Source organism: Patagioenas fasciata, chromosome Z (genome assembly GCF_037038585.1).
Source record: "Patagioenas fasciata isolate bPatFas1 chromosome Z, bPatFas1.hap1, whole genome shotgun sequence".
NCBI classification, from domain to species: domain Eukaryota; kingdom Metazoa; phylum Chordata; class Aves; order Columbiformes; family Columbidae; genus Patagioenas; species Patagioenas fasciata.
This window is the reverse complement of record NC_092560.1, coordinates 75033459-75047949: the sequence shown is the minus strand read 5'-3', so window position 1 is coordinate 75047949 and position 14491 is coordinate 75033459. Positions and strand designations below refer to the sequence as shown.

General features: G+C 61.0%; 1 protein-coding gene across 1 annotated transcript; it reads left to right on the top strand.

Annotated features, from left to right (window-relative positions):
- Nucleotides 1-458: 458 nt before the first annotated feature.
- TESK1 (testis associated actin remodelling kinase 1) lies at nucleotides 459-13153 on the top strand. The gene is made up of 10 exons (XM_065861465.2): nucleotides 459-865; nucleotides 7770-7891; nucleotides 8003-8051; nucleotides 8943-9089; nucleotides 9259-9341; nucleotides 9689-9779; nucleotides 10024-10107; nucleotides 10527-10616; nucleotides 10770-10920; nucleotides 11152-13153. The coding sequence occupies exons 1-10, from the start codon at nucleotides 647-649 to the stop codon at nucleotides 12192-12194; spliced, it is 2079 nt and encodes a 692-aa protein (XP_065717537.1). The 5' UTR covers nucleotides 459-646; the 3' UTR covers nucleotides 12195-13153.
- Nucleotides 13154-14491: the final 1338 nt, after the last annotated feature.

The window sequence follows — 14491 nt, the reverse complement described above, 5'->3', positions numbered from 1 at the left end:
ACTAACGGGGTTGGGGATGGTAACCTCAGATCCCCACGCTGTTGGCTTATCCACTCAGGGAGTGGGGGCGATGAGGAAAAAGAGAGTCTTGCATTTACAAGGGGCATCCAGATGGGACCCAGGGGAGAGTGAGTCCCATGTCTACAAAGAACATCCAGGCAGGGCCCGGGGTAGGGGAGGATCAGGGCACTGTGTCCATGAGGTCTGCCCAAGCCGTGTACCACGACTTCAGCTCCCCATAGCCCATGGAGGAGTGTAGAAAGACGCCAGCTCGGCACACGGGCTGGCGCTGGTTCACGCAGACACCAGGGAGTGCGGGATCCCCACCGGCGCGGGTAGGGGAGGGCTCCGTCCGGCAGGTCTCGGCGGCGGCAGCGGGTCCCAAGGAGTTAAGGGCTGTCCCCGCCCCGGCTCCGCCCCGCCGGTGCCAGCGCTCGGGGCGGCGGAGGCGCAGCTCCGGGCCGCGGCGGGGGTCGGGGCAGCGCCGCTCCGCTTGCGGGCCATGAGCGCCGTGCGCCCCGCGGGGCCGCCCGCCCCGCGCCGCCGCTGACATCGTCCCGGGCACCGGGACCGGAGCGGGCTGGGGAGGCGGCGGCGCCCCGGCCGCGGGGCTGCCCGGCCTCACCGCGTCCGGGCGGGGATGTGAATGGCGTTGGGGGTGCTCGGCGGGACCGACATGGAGTGGGAGAAGCTGCCGCGGCGGCCCGGTGAGGGCGAAGGGGAGGCGGCGGGGCCCTGGCCGGGCTGCGGGCGGCTGCGGCCCTCCTCGTACCGGGCGCTGCGCAGCGCCGTCTCCACCCTGGCGCGCATCGACGACTTCTACTGCGAGAAGATCGGGGCTGGCTTCTTCTCCGAGGTCTTCAAGGTGTGCAGGGCGGGAGTGGGGGTGCGGTGTTCAGGGCATCGCCCCGTGTTTGGCCATCCCCCCGGGGTGCGCGTCTCCCACTCAGGCTAGAGGTGCGGGGGGGCGGAGGGGTCTGTCCCCCAACCCCGGCAGCTGGGCGAGGTCGAGGGGCTTGTGTCGGTAGATGCGGTGTGGCGGGGACGTGGGGTGCCAGGGAGCCCCGTCCCCCTCGGGAGTGTTATTCCTCCGTCCCTCCGTGCAGTGGGAGGGAAGGGCGGCTCTGTTTACAACCCGAGAAGGCTGAGTTCTCCGAATCGCTGCGTGGTTCGCAGCGAGGCCGTGTCGGGGGATCGGGGCACTGCTGGGGTGGTGAGCAGCCCAGCTCTGGGGACCGCTATCAGAAACCTGGAGCCCCCACAGTCCCAGGCCTGGGGTGTGCCTGTGGCAGGGGATGCAGGCAGTGTTTGGAGACCAACCGTGGTGATTTCCAGCGTTGCTGGGCCTGCTCCAGCCTTCACTGGGCAGATAGATGTGTGGGATGGGGTGCCCCACCGGGACCTCCCGAAGGTGCCCGAGTCTGGGAGAGGGGTGTGATGCTGCAGAGGAGCGCGGGGGAAAGTTCCCCACTGGGAGCCTGGAGCTGCCTTTGTCCTCCGTCCTCTCTAGGCTTGCCAGTGTGGGGACAGCCCTGTGTGGCCCACACCCTGGTTAGGGGTGTGTGAATGCTGGTGTGGAGCTCCAGGTCCCGAGAGTGTGGCAGAGGTGCCCAGTGATGGTACTTGGCCAGCCCACACAGTAGTTCCAGAACCGAGGGGCTGTGCCCTGCCCTGCTGCCACGGCCGCCTCTCCCGATTTGAAGAGAAGAGTGTTCACGTGTTGTTTTCGTCCTTGGCATCACGCAAGGCGCCACGAGCCGTTGGGCAAGGACTGCCTGTAAGAACAGCTTTGGTCTGGACAAGACACCCACCACCTCCCACCGCTGAGGTCCCTGGCAGCCCTGTGCTGTGTCCCTTGCATGGAACCACGCTCCAACATGCAGCACACCTGGGTGGCCATGACCCAGCAGGATGCTGGGGTCCCCTCTCCAGCCCTGCTGCTCTTCCCTGCTCATTGGGGAGACCCCAAGACCTGACTTCTTTGCAGCCACAAAAGAAGTACCCTTCAAGGGGTCCCTCTCTTCTGTGCTTCCTCTTGCCCTGTGGAGCTGTGGCCTCTCTGCTGGCCAGGTTCCTGCTATTGATCTCTGGCTTGGAGAGCACGGCAGCACCTTGGAGCAGAGGGAGGCATTTAATAATGTCAGGCGTGGATACGGCTCTTTAATAATGGATGCTCCTGTGTCTCAGCCAGGCCATGGTCTCTCCTTGCCTCACTGTTTCTATTTCCCCAGGCCTGGCCCGAGTCACAAAATGCCCCTTCTCCCACCCGTTGGTCATGTTCTTGCAGGGCCACTTCTATGTAGGATTTGGGGGAGCAGTGGAGGCTGGAAGGTGGGTGCAGGATCAGGCGGCAGAAGCCAACGTGTGTGTACCCTGTAGAGGAGGCAGGGGCAGGAGGGGGCCAGATGGGGCTTTGTGCTTTTGTGGTGGGTTGCATCCAAGATCTCAGCAGGATGTTGGGGCAGGCCCGGGATCTGAGCTGGGGCTTGGCTGCTTGAGTTTGCGAGGAGGATGGAGCTTGGCAGGGCAGCACAGGACCTGTTTTCCTCCCACCTCCCTTGTTCCTGCTGTTGATTTCGCTGCCTGTGGGCACTCACTGTCTCCCTCCTCCATGTTGCTGCTGGTTCTTGCCTCATTCCAGCCTTCGTGGGCATGGGCGATGAGGAGGGGACCTGGACATATCTGTTCCTACGCAGGTATCTTTGCCCTCTATGTAGCCAAGCCAGGGCCAGGCAGGGTGCTGGGGTACCAGCAGGTGTCTGATGGTGTTCTCAGCCTTAAAGCTAAAGTGCTGAGCACGTCTGAGCACTGGTGTCCAAAGCTCACCCTGTGTTGAGCCTTATCCTGCTCCACCCACTTCTCTTGGAAAGGGCATCCAGAGTGGATGGGAGACACTGGCGATGGAAAGCTGCCCTTTTCCCTGGGGGTTGTTCCCTGCCGATCCCCTGCTGTGCTGCAGAGCTGGACCATTTCCCCGTGGAACAGCTGGTTCCCATTGCCTTTCCCTGTGCGATTTCAGAGGCACCTGGCCCTCCCGTTTTCTCCAGTACGTGGACACTGCAGTGAGATGTCTCTCCATCTCCAGTAGACTGAGCAGATTGAGCCGGGTGTGTTTGTGCCAGACATTTTCTCCAGCCCTTAAACCACTGTTACATCTCCTCCCCAAATCCCTCTCTTACTCTTCCGTGATCAGCCTGCAGCAGATGCAGGGGCTGAGGGCAGCATCCTGGCTTCGCTCTCCTGGGGCTGTATCCAGAGGTTTTCGGTCATCCTACTCTGCACCTCATGCCCTGCTGTCACACATCCTCCACAAGACCCAACTTCCCAGGTCACATCCCTTCAGCATGCTCGGCCTGGTGCCCTATTTCCACAGAGCTGGGGAGGGATTAGCATTTCCCAGTGTGGACAGAGCTCAGGATGGGGGCTTTGGTGCTGGAGCCACCTGCCCTTGTCTGCTCACTTCCCCGCCAACCTTTGAGATTTTGTATTTACTCCCAGTTTACCACCACAACTAATGACACAGTTCCCTCTCTCTTATCTGCTGCCCTTCATCAGTGGACCTTGCCTTGTTTTACAAAGGAGGGTGGAGCCGTGTGACACAGATGGGGAAATTAAGGCAGGCAGGGAGGAAGTGAATTTGCCGAGGTCAGCCAGCCGCGGCGACACCAGGAGCAGCGCTGACCCCGCTCTCGCCACTTGGGAGCTCTTGGCACTGGAAACACGTTTTGCTGACCAGCCAGGGAGCTGCCAGCACCTCTCCTGTGCTGTCAAGGGGTGTGATCCACGTTGCTGGTGAGGGCTGGCGATGCCCCGCTGCTGCGGTATAACACCAGCGCTGCCCCGGCACCTGATGTGCCCATGGTACTGCACCTGGGAACATGGGAGGTGAGGGCTGCTGGTGCTCAAGCATTCGTTGGGAGCAGGTGCTGCGTGCCGTGCTTCTTCTGCTTCCCCAGAGGAAGTCTGTCTTGACTGATTCTACCTTTTCCACATGATGAGCAAGTTTTCCAGTCCCTCCCAGTGAAAGACCTGTTGTACTACTGGAATTCCCACGAGTTCAGATGCAGCTGTCGCGGGTGGCTGTGAGATTACTGGCAGAATTGGTAGCTTCCGTACCTGCCCACCTGTCTCTCTCCGCTGGTTTCCCCAAGGCAAGGGATGCGGGATGATGTCCCTATGTGACTGTGCTTTGCCTGCACCAGGCTGAGGCAAGGTCGTGTGCACTGAGCGGGATGATGTGTGAACCTGTCCCCAGTGTGGGGTGCAGGGGGGCTGGCTACTGCGGCCCCAGCATAGGGAGACTAGTGGGGAGGCTTCACCTCATGTCTAGACGGGAGTGCCAGCTGTAGGGAGGGAGCAGGCCGGCTGCTCGCTCTGATTAGCATGCTCTTTAAATAAGACTCTAATTTCCGCTGTTAAAAGAGCTCAGATCCCTTGTGCCCAGGCTGGGGCTGCAGCCAGCCCCATCCCATCCCCCAGGCCCACACACTGGCAACAGATGGGATGGGGACCAATACAGAGCAGCACCTCGGCTTGCCCACAGTACCCCCATGAAGCACCCAGCAGAGGGACCATGTGGGGTGCTGGGGGACATCAGTGAGGGCTTGCCTGGTTCCTGGGTGGGGGCCGGCAGCTTGTCCTCCCCCTCAAACCCAGCACGGCTGCCCGGCTGAGCTCAGCTCCGGGGAATGCGCTGGGATTCCTGGGCGCCATGCCAGAGCACGGAGAGGCGAGGGGGGACGCCATCCTGCCTGGGGAGGCTCTGCTGCCCGCTGCCTTCCCCAGGCAGCAGTGGAAAAGCCCCTAGCAAGGGGCTGGAGCCCACCTGGGATCGTGGCTTGCTCCCTCCTCTGCTATGCCTGTTGCCAGGGTGCTGGGCTGGTGCTAGCACCTGGCTGGATGGGGTAAACTGAACAATATGTGGGAGGCCTTGGAAAGCGCAAGGGAGTATAACCCTATCTCAGCCAGCCTGGGCAGCGTCTGGCCTTGAGCTGCAGAGTGTGTAGTGGGGACAACAAGATAGGGACGTATAAGCAAGCTCCGGGTGGTGGATGCCCTTGAGGAGGTCATGTCCAGTGTGTGTGGGGCTGTTGCTGTCCTGGGAGCCCCTGGAGCCCTGCCTGCCCCTGGGGATGGAGTCCTGGAGCAGAGCTGTGCTAGACGAGGCCTCCTGGGGTCCCTGGGAGAAAACCCAGGGAAGGGGCTTTCACTGGACCTTCCCTCCCCCAGGCTGCCTTGCCTCTTGGATTAAGGCATTAGATGCCATGTGGCTGCACTCAAGCCTTGCCCAGCCAATTGCAATGGCAGGAGGCTTATTAACAAGGAATTAAGCCATGGGCACGTCCCAGCTATGTGAGGCTGAGCCGGTGCCTGCCGGGGGCTGCACACTGATGCAGGAATGCTGCTGCTGACAGGGACCCGGCCAGCCCCACGACGCACAGTCATCGAGTGCCAGTGCTGTGCATGCTGCCCAGCGTTCCCATCGTGGGCGCGTGGCGCCGGAGCCTTGCCACCCGCAGCCATGCCGGCGGGACCGCGCCTGCCTCCGCCGTCGAGCCGGGTCCTGGCGCCTGGCAGCTGCCGGTGCCAGCCAAACCGACTGAGCCAGTCCTGCCAGCCCCACACAGCGTGGGAAGGGAAGGCAGCGCTGCTGCTGGGTGAGCTGGGTTAGGAGCACTGGGCTTTGCTGGGCAGCACCCAGTGCTGGAGACTTGGTGGAGCTGGGGGATCCCACTGGCCTTGTCCCAGGCTCTGGTTCTCTTGGCCCCTGAATCTTCAAGGAGCTTGAGGGGTGAAGGGACAGCCTGCCCACCCTGCTTTGGCCTGGCAGATCCCATCCTTAAAGCCCACACAGCTACCAAAGCTGGGCTGAGAGCCCCATTTCTGTGTCTGGCACTGCCTCCAGCTGCCCCATGCATGGGGATAGGCTGGGGGGAAGGCAGCGGTGGGTTGGGGTGATGGTACCCCTTACCCTGCCTGCTGGTGCAAGTGTGGGCAGGGAGCCCCTGGGCACCAGGATGGGACTGGCAGCAGTACCAAGTGCTGCAGGTGATGGGATGGGGTGGACAGGGTGGTGTCCACAGAGAGGACCTGGGGTGCCATTAGACAGGGAGCCCTGAGGGAGCACAGGGCTGGGGGAGCTGTGCTCCCCAGAGCAGGGACTGCGCTGTCACCCTGGGATGGGCATTTTGTCTGGCTCACAGCAAGGAGGAGGCATGGAGAGCACCCATTCTCCCTTCTCCCCACAGCGTGGTAAGGGGCCAGGATGCAGAACCACAGTGGCAGTTGTCTGGGTTGTCCCCTCCTCAGTCACTCAGGGTCCATCCTGATCTCTGCTGCCACGTGGCCCCTGCCCGCGGGCCAGGGGTCCTGGCTGGCTGGAGCTGGCTAGAGGTCAGGCAGGTGTAACCAGAGCGGGGTGCCCATGGGCAGGCGGCTGCTGAATTATTCAGAGCTTCTCCATGTGAATACAATGAGCTAGTGGTGGCACAGCAGGGTCGGCTGTTGCCTCTCACTTCCACTCTGCCCAGGGCCAGTTTGGCCTTGGTGCACTCAGACATGCATTATAAAGCAATAATTTACACCCCAAACCCTTTACTGCCCATCTCCTGAATATTGGGTGCTGGATGAGTCCCCATCTCAGTGTGCACTCCAGGACAACCTCTCCCCAAAGCAATGCCAGCCATGGGGTGGGAACAGAGCCCCAGAGAGCTCAGCACACCAGCCTCCCCACACTGTGATGAGGATGGGGACTGAGCTGTGAGCAAGGTGAGGGGCACTGGGGACCCTGCCTCCAGCCAGCCCCCCTCCATGTTTTGCTTGGGGAGGTAATCCCTGCGGCGAGGGGGATGTGGGACAGACCAGGGGCTGGCACTGACACAGCAGTCTCAACCAGCATTGACTAAAAAGGAGAAGAGCGGGGAGCTGACGGCAGCACTGAGGAATGCCAGCGCCTCTGTGCACAGCTCGGCGTGTGCCGGGGGACAACTGGGACCTGTCGGGGTGTCCCCACACCGGCTGCTACTCCAAGGGGATCACATCACACCCCAGCACCCACTCAGGAGGGGACCCCAGCACCGGTTTGGCTCCCACAGTGTGGTGCTGAAGCAGAGAATGCCATGCTTGTCCCTCACCCTGCACAGGTCAGGGGGGCTGCAGAAGGATGGGGGTGTCTGTGCTTGGCCACGCTCCCAGCTGCTGTTCCTGGCAGGGATCCAGGTCCCCAGCTCGCATGACAGCATTGGGCTGGGGACAGCTAAATATACAGCCTTGTCCAAACGCCATGCCCCACTGGGATGGGATCATGCACCGGGGCAGTGTCAGCCACCACCAGGGCTGGACTGGGGCAACTTGCCCCTTCTGTCCTCCACCTCATGCTGGTGGGATCTGGCTGGTTGGTACTGATCCAAAAAAGCTCTCCCTGCTGCACCCCAATTCTGCACCCACCTGTCCATGCAGCAGGGTTGGGGTCACAGCTTGCAGGAGCTGCACTTACCTCCTTGGAAAGGCTGGGCAGCATAGCGGGGGCACAACAAGTGGGGTGCCCTAGTGAGGATGGGATCATGCGTCATTGACAATGAGGGTAATTAGGGTGCTGCTGTGCCAGGAGAGGCTACCCCAAACCCTAATGGTCACTCGGGTGCCCCATATGTCAAATGTGTGGGATGCTCAGCTCCTACATCTAGGGCTGTGGTGGGCGCTGGGTGCAGGCTGATGTCTGGGGGGCTGTGGAGACACATGGGGCTCAGCCTCCCTGCACCCCCCTGCAGGTGCGGCACCGCCAGTCAGGGCAGATCATGGTGCTGAAGATGAACAAGCTGACCAGCAACCGGGGCAACATGCTGCGGGAGGTGCAGCTGATGAACCGCCTCTCACACCCCAACATCCTCAGGTAGGACCTGCTGCTCTGCTGCTGTCTGTGCTTGGAGGAGTTACTGGGGCTGGGCAAGCTCCTGGGGCTGGTCACTGCCACGGCCACCCTCATGTCCCCTCTGTCTCACAGGTTCATGGGGGTGTGTGTGCACCAGGGACAGCTGCACGCGCTGACAGAGGTGAGAATGGGGCAACGGCTGGGAGTCTCAGGGTTCCTATGGGACTGGGGAGGGGACTGCCATGGCTTGTGCCAGTGCAAGGTCCTGCACCTGGGTTCAGACAACCCCCAGTAGCAATATAGGCTGGGGGATGAAGGGATTGAGAGCAGCCGCATGGAGAAGGACTTGGCTGCAATGTGCACTTGCAGCCCAGAAGGAAAATTGTATCCTGAGCTGCATCACAAGGAGCGTGGGCAGCAGTTGAAAGTCCTCTGCTCTGCTCTGGTGAGACCCACCTGGAGTCCCGTGTCCAGCTCTGGAGCCCTCAGTACAGGACAGACATGGACCTGTTGGAGAGGGGCCAGAGGACAGGCTGAGAGAGTTGGGGTTGTTCAGCATGGAGGAGGCTCCAGATAGACCATATGGAGGCCTTTCAGTGCTTAAAAGAAAGATGAGGACAGGCTTTTTAGCAGGGCCTGTCGTGACAGGACAAGGGGTGATGGTTTTAAACTGAAGGAGGGGAGATTCAGACTAAACATGAGAAAGAATTTTTTACAGTGAGGATGGTGGAACACTGGCCCAGGTTGCCCAGAGAGGTGGTGGATGTCCCATCCCTGTAGACATCCCAGGCCAGGCTGGATGGGGCTCTGAGCAACCTGATCTAGTTGAAAATGTCTCTGCTCATGGCAGAGAGGTTGGACTAGATGACCTTTGAATGTTCCTTCCAATCTAAACTATTCTATGATTCTGTTGGGACACTTTCTCAGGCCATGGCACATGCACAGGGTGCGGTCTGCTGGGGGGCTGTGCCGTGGGGTGGTTGGAGGATGCATTGGGATGAGAGGTGGGATGAGCTTTATGGGGGGGGGGGAGGGGAGCACAGCAACACAATGGCCTGGCTCTTCCCATCAGTACATCAATGGCGGGAACCTGGAGCAGCTGCTGGACAGCCCTGTGCCTCTCTCCTGGTCCATGCGCGTCAAGCTGGCCCTCGACATTGCCCGTGGCCTGCGCTACCTGCACTCCAAGGGCATCTTCCACCGTGACCTCACCTCCAAGGTACAGGATGCTCCAAAGCATCCCATTGCCCTAGTTCCATCCCACATTGCTGCCTGGGCACAGCCAGGCATGGAGCAGGAGGCTGCATTGTGCCAGGACATCCCAGGAGCAGTGTCTGACCAGGCAGGGCTGGTGAGGTTGGTGTGACGGGGTCCTCCTGTATCCCTAGAACTGCCTGGTGCGCTGCGAGGCCAACGGCTACACGGCTGTAGTGGGTGACTTTGGCTTGGCGGAGAAGATCCCCACCTACAGGTGTGTGGGCAGCATCCATCCCCATCCTTGGAGTGGGGGGTGTCCAGCCCACTCAGGGAGGGATGGACATTTGGGATGCAGCTAGAAGGCCAGAGATGGGAGAGGGTGGGGTTGGTCCCCAGGGATGGGAATTCGTGGAACAGATGGACGCATTTGGGGCTAGCTAGGAGGTGACAGAGAAGGGGATGGTGTGGATGGGGAGAGATGAGTTTGTGGGCTGCATGGAGGAGGGTTAGCCCAGAAGGGGAGATGGAGATGGTGGTTTGGGCTGCCCCAGAGGGAGAATGGGAGATCAGGCAGGGACAGAGGACTGTGGGCAGCTCCTGATGTCCCTCCATGTCTCCCAGTGAGGGCAGCGAGAAGGAGCCGCTGGCTGTGGTGGGCTCCCCATACTGGATGGCACCCGAGGTGCTGCGAGGGGAGATCTACAATGAGAAGGTAAGTCTCTGTGGCTGCTGTCTGTGGGGCTTAATCCAGGCTTGTGACAACAGCAGTTTGCAGGATTTGCAGCCCTGGTGGCATTTGGGCACACACAAGGGAGAATATGGGCATACCTCAGGTGGCAAAGTGGCAGTGCCCCTGGTGTGGCTCTGCATGGAGGAGGGGGGCTGTGGGTTCACAGGATGGTGGGCATGTCACCTCGGGGCTGCAGGGCCCCCCCGTGACTCCCTGCTCTCTGCAGGCTGATGTGTTCGCGTACGGCATCATCCTGTGCGAGACCATCGCTCGCATCCCCGCCGACCCTGACTACCTGCCGCGCACCGAGGTGACTCGCTGAGACGAGGATGGAAGGGAGGGTGGTGGGCAGCAATACCAGGGCTGGGACTGCTTCACCAAATGAGGGGGATGATCCTTCTGTGCTATCAGAGAATGCAAGAGCTGCCCAGCATCTTGGGACAGGGGTGCCAAGTCCCAGCTGTTGCCTGGGAAGGGATGGTCTCTGCCAATAACCTGTCCTCAAAGACCATAGCCAGCCCAGGTGTGAGCAGGGTCCCCAGCCTTCCCCTAACTTGGAATGACTGCAAGGTCCCCCCTTTCTCTGCCCCAGCCTGAGGCCTGTCAGGTCCACAGCCGTTGGTGGCATGCAGTCAGGGCAAGGAAGGAGAACCTAGCCATTCCTTGTCCTCCGGGCCCTGTGGTGCCCCAGGGCATCCGACCTTACTCTTTCTCCTTTCCCTGGCACAGGATTTTGGTCTGGACGTCACCACTTTCCGAACCATGGTGGGAATCGACTGCCCAGCAGCCTTCCTCCAACTGGCTTTCCACTGCTGCAGTGTGAGCCCTTCATCTCTGCTGCCCTTCCCTGCCGGGGCAGCCAGGCAGGACAGGCAGCCTTGCCTGCACAGGGGGAGAGGCAGGGAGCTGCCTTTGCTGGGCTGGGCTGCTTGGGGGGCCATAGACCTGATGGGGAACCCCTTCTGCCTGCAGATGCAGCCAACCTCCCGCCCCTCCTTCCTGGAAATCACACAGTGCCTGGAGGGCATCCTGCAGCACCAGATGGATGCTGAGGGCTCCAGGGCCACCCTCTTCAGTGTTGGGGAGAATGTGCCTGCATCTGGGACAGCGGCCACGCTCAGTGGTATGTGAGCACTCTGGGAACAGGCTATGGGGGGTGCAAGGAGGGGGGATGTGGGGTGTCCCATCCTACCCTAGCAGCTGGAGGGGAAGGAGTTGGGGGTTCTGTGAGGTCTGCAGGATGAAGCCGGTTGTTGTTTCCCCCTCGGGATGCGCCCCTGGGTTTTTGGGTGCCTGGCGCTCCACGGCACCCCACTCTTGGCAGCTAGTGACCCACTCCTGTGCCCATGCCCAGGGGTAGCCGGGAGGGCGGCCGGCCGCACCGAACAGTCACCCCTGCACGAGCTGGGGACACAGCACCTGCAGCCAGACCAGCACCTGTCCCGCAGTCAGTCTGACATGTTCCCCCCCAAGTCGCCCCCCCTGCTGCGGCCGCCGGAGCCTTACGGCGGGGCCAGGACCAAGGAGACGCCCCCCCGCGTCAACCCCTTCTCCCAGCGCGAGGACCTGAAGGGAGGGAAGATCAAGCTCTTTGACACACCAAGCAAGTCCGTCATCTCGCTCACCTTTGATCTGCCCCCGCCGGCCCCGCTCCAGCTCAGCACCCCTGTGACACCTGAGCCCACCGTGGAGGTGCAGTGTGACTTCTCGGCCCCCACCGCCACCCCCCGCAAGTGCCACTCACTGCCCTCCTCCCCCGAGTTGCCTCGCCGGGAGGGCCTGGCACTGGGTGTGGGGTCCCCCCGTCACACCGATGACGCCCAGCCCCCTGCCCTCCCTCCACCCCCAGATTGGGGAAAAGCCTCTCCCCCCAGCCCTGGGGTGGAGGAGCAGATGGACTGCAGCTCCGACAGCCCAGAGCTGCCGCAGCCCCCACCACCACCCTCCAACAGCAACTTCATCCGCACGGCATCCTCAGATGCACAACCCTGGCAGCCAGAGCCGCCGGCCCACAACGGGCTCCTCTTCAACAACAACCATGTGGTGGTCAGCAAACCCCTGGCTTGGGGCAGCGGGCTGGAGCACGGCTTCTCCGAGCTCAGCGTCACCTGCACGGCGGCACTGGAGCAGACAGAGTGTGTGGCCATGCTGCCTGAGAGCGGCTCCGGCGGCGTGCTGGAGGAGGATGAGGTGCTGCCCTGCCCTGGCTGCTGCGTGGGTCCCTTCAGCTTCAGTTTTGCCTCTGTCTGCCACCGGCCAGCACCGAGCCCACCTCACTACCAGAACCTCAACTGCGAGGCCAAAAGCCTCCTCTACCGCAACCAGGGTCACCACCAGAAATCTATGGGGCCGATGCTCACACAGCCCAGCCAGAAGCTGCCAGAAGCACAGTCCTAGTGCTGGGGATCCCCGTGGAGCAGGGCAGCGACCCATCGCCCCTCGGACCACCCCGCAGCCACAGTGCTGAGCAGATGCAGGGGTCCGGCGTGTTCCCGTGGTCCATCCTCACTCGCTCAGTGCTTTGTGGCTGCTGGTGGCCACAGTGCCCTGTGCCTTGGCCACCATGGTGCTGCCCTAGCACTTGGGTGCCTGTAGAGCCACGATCAGTCACAGGTGGCTGTGGGGAGCCCTGGGGGCGAGCTGGGTCCCTGCCAGGGACTGAAGTGCAATAACACCCCTGCTCCGGGCACGCTCCAGCGCTGCCCTGGGCAGTAGGGCTGGTCCCCCATGGGGCCCCTGGGGATCAAACCCTGGGTGTGGGACCCTCTTTCCCCAAGGGCTCACCCCTCTGTGGGGTCTCGCAGAGGGGTATGTAGTGAGCCCGCTCACCCAGGACAACTGGGAGCCTTCCGCAGCACCCAAGGTGAGGGGTGAGCGGAGCTGGGCTGAGGGTAGAGGGGTCAATGTGTGTATGTGTGTTTTTTTGGGGATATTTTGGGGCTGGTGGGTATTGCCATGCTTCCCCACAGCATGGGCAGCACAGCCAGTCCCTGACACGGGGAGAGGTGTGTAGGGGGCCATAGGGCAGTGCACAGGGAGGATTGCCAGTGCTGGGCTTGCCCCTGGCCACCCAACACTGAGGGCTGGGTGCTGAGCCAGCACGTCACCCCATGTGCCCCCCTGGCACACAAGGTGGGGAGCGGGGTGCTGGCAGAGGGGCTGTGGTTCCGTCCCGGCACTGGGGGGAAGGGGCTGCCCGACCCCTGGCAAGGGTAGGAGCCGGCCTTCCTCCCTCCTGCACAATGCACTGGTGAATGCAGAACTCTCGTTTTTTTTTTATTATTAATAATAATAATTGCTAGTAATATATACCCAGCTTATTTAAAGTGTTCAATAAAAACTGAATGTCCCAGCAACTCAGGCTGCTGCTTCTGTCTTTTGGGTGCACATCAGACACGGAGGGGAGATCAGCCCCCAAAATTTGCATGGGCTTGCCTGGTGCTTCTGAGGAGCCCTTTGGGAGCCACAAGCCAGCCTGGCTCAGCCCAAGATCTCAGTGGCCCCAAAGAGGCCATCTCAGTTGAAATGGCTTCAGTCAAATTCCAATTTATTATTTAGGTTCTTTGAATTTGTGCCCTTCAGTCCATGTTTGTGGTGGTACACAAGAAAGCAAAAAGCAGACAAGCTGTGTCTCTTTATTGCTACAAAGTGGGTTCAGCCAGCGAACAAGACAGAGAAGTGACACATGCCACCTCCAAAAAGCCTTCCTCTAGCACCCTTTTTCTCTTCAAGCAAGCTAGTTCCCATAGCAATTAACCAACTATATATCAACTAAATATGGCCCACACAACCCCATAATAAAATGAGAGTATCTTCACCTGGCTGATCATGGCTTCCTCTGCTCTTGCCTGGCTGCAATGTGACATCAGGGCTATTTTGCTTAATCTTTGCATGTGCATGTGTTTAGTAACTATATTTAAAGTCCTGATGACTTATCTCACAAAGCGTCAGTCTGCTGCAAGTGATAGAATTGCTTTTGCTTTTGAGAGGCACCATCATATTGCACAATGCTAAAGGTCAATGCCCTGATTCCTAATTAGCAAAAATAACCCCAGCAGCCAGCACGGGTGCTGGCTGGTTCAGGCACATCTTCCCTCCTTGGGCACACTTGCTGGGTTGCCTGGAAGCTGCGGCCAAACTGCTCCTGGGATGGGGCCAAGCAAAAAGTCCCTGCCGTGGAGAGGGGACCTGACCGGGTGTGGGGCTGTGCCGTCCCCTGCTTCTGCATCCGTGCCAGCCAGCACCGCAGCTGTCTCCATGCTGGGGATGTCACATGGCTGCAGGACTGAGCATCGTGGCCAGCTCTGCTCTGTGGCTGGGTCTGGGCTCCCCAACGCACACCAGCCCCCGTGCTCAGGAAGATTCAGCGTACCCTGTTGCAGGTGTGGGGCTGGGCTGTGAGGCCTGTACTGCTCTGCTGAAGCACATCAGATGCGGGGAAACGGACACCACCACTGCCTCCTCCAGCCTGCATGACACCCAAGCATCACTGGGCATTGCGGGGAAGGACCTGGGTAGCCCATCTGTGAGAGGGAGGTGGGCTGTTCGCAGGGATGGGACATCCTGGGCAGGGGTGCAGCAGGGCTGAAGCAGAGGTGGTGCAGGGTGCAGGTGCTGCAAGGGAAGACAGAGGGTGAGCGTGAGATGCTGCCCACCACACACAGCGGGGCTGGAGAGGCAGTTTGCAAAGGGGT

Coding starts and splice junctions, on each gene's coding strand:
- TESK1 (XM_065861465.2), top strand. CDS start 647: ATGGCGTTGGGGGTGCTCGGCGGGACCGACATGGAGTGGGAGAAGCTG. Junction 866..7,769: donor TCTTCTCCGAGGTCTTCAAG/GTGTGCAGGGCG, acceptor ACCCCCCTGCAG/GTGCGGCACCGCCAGTCAGG. Junction 10,617..10,769: donor TGGCTTTCCACTGCTGCAGT/GTGAGCCCTTCA, acceptor TTCTGCCTGCAG/ATGCAGCCAACCTCCCGCCC.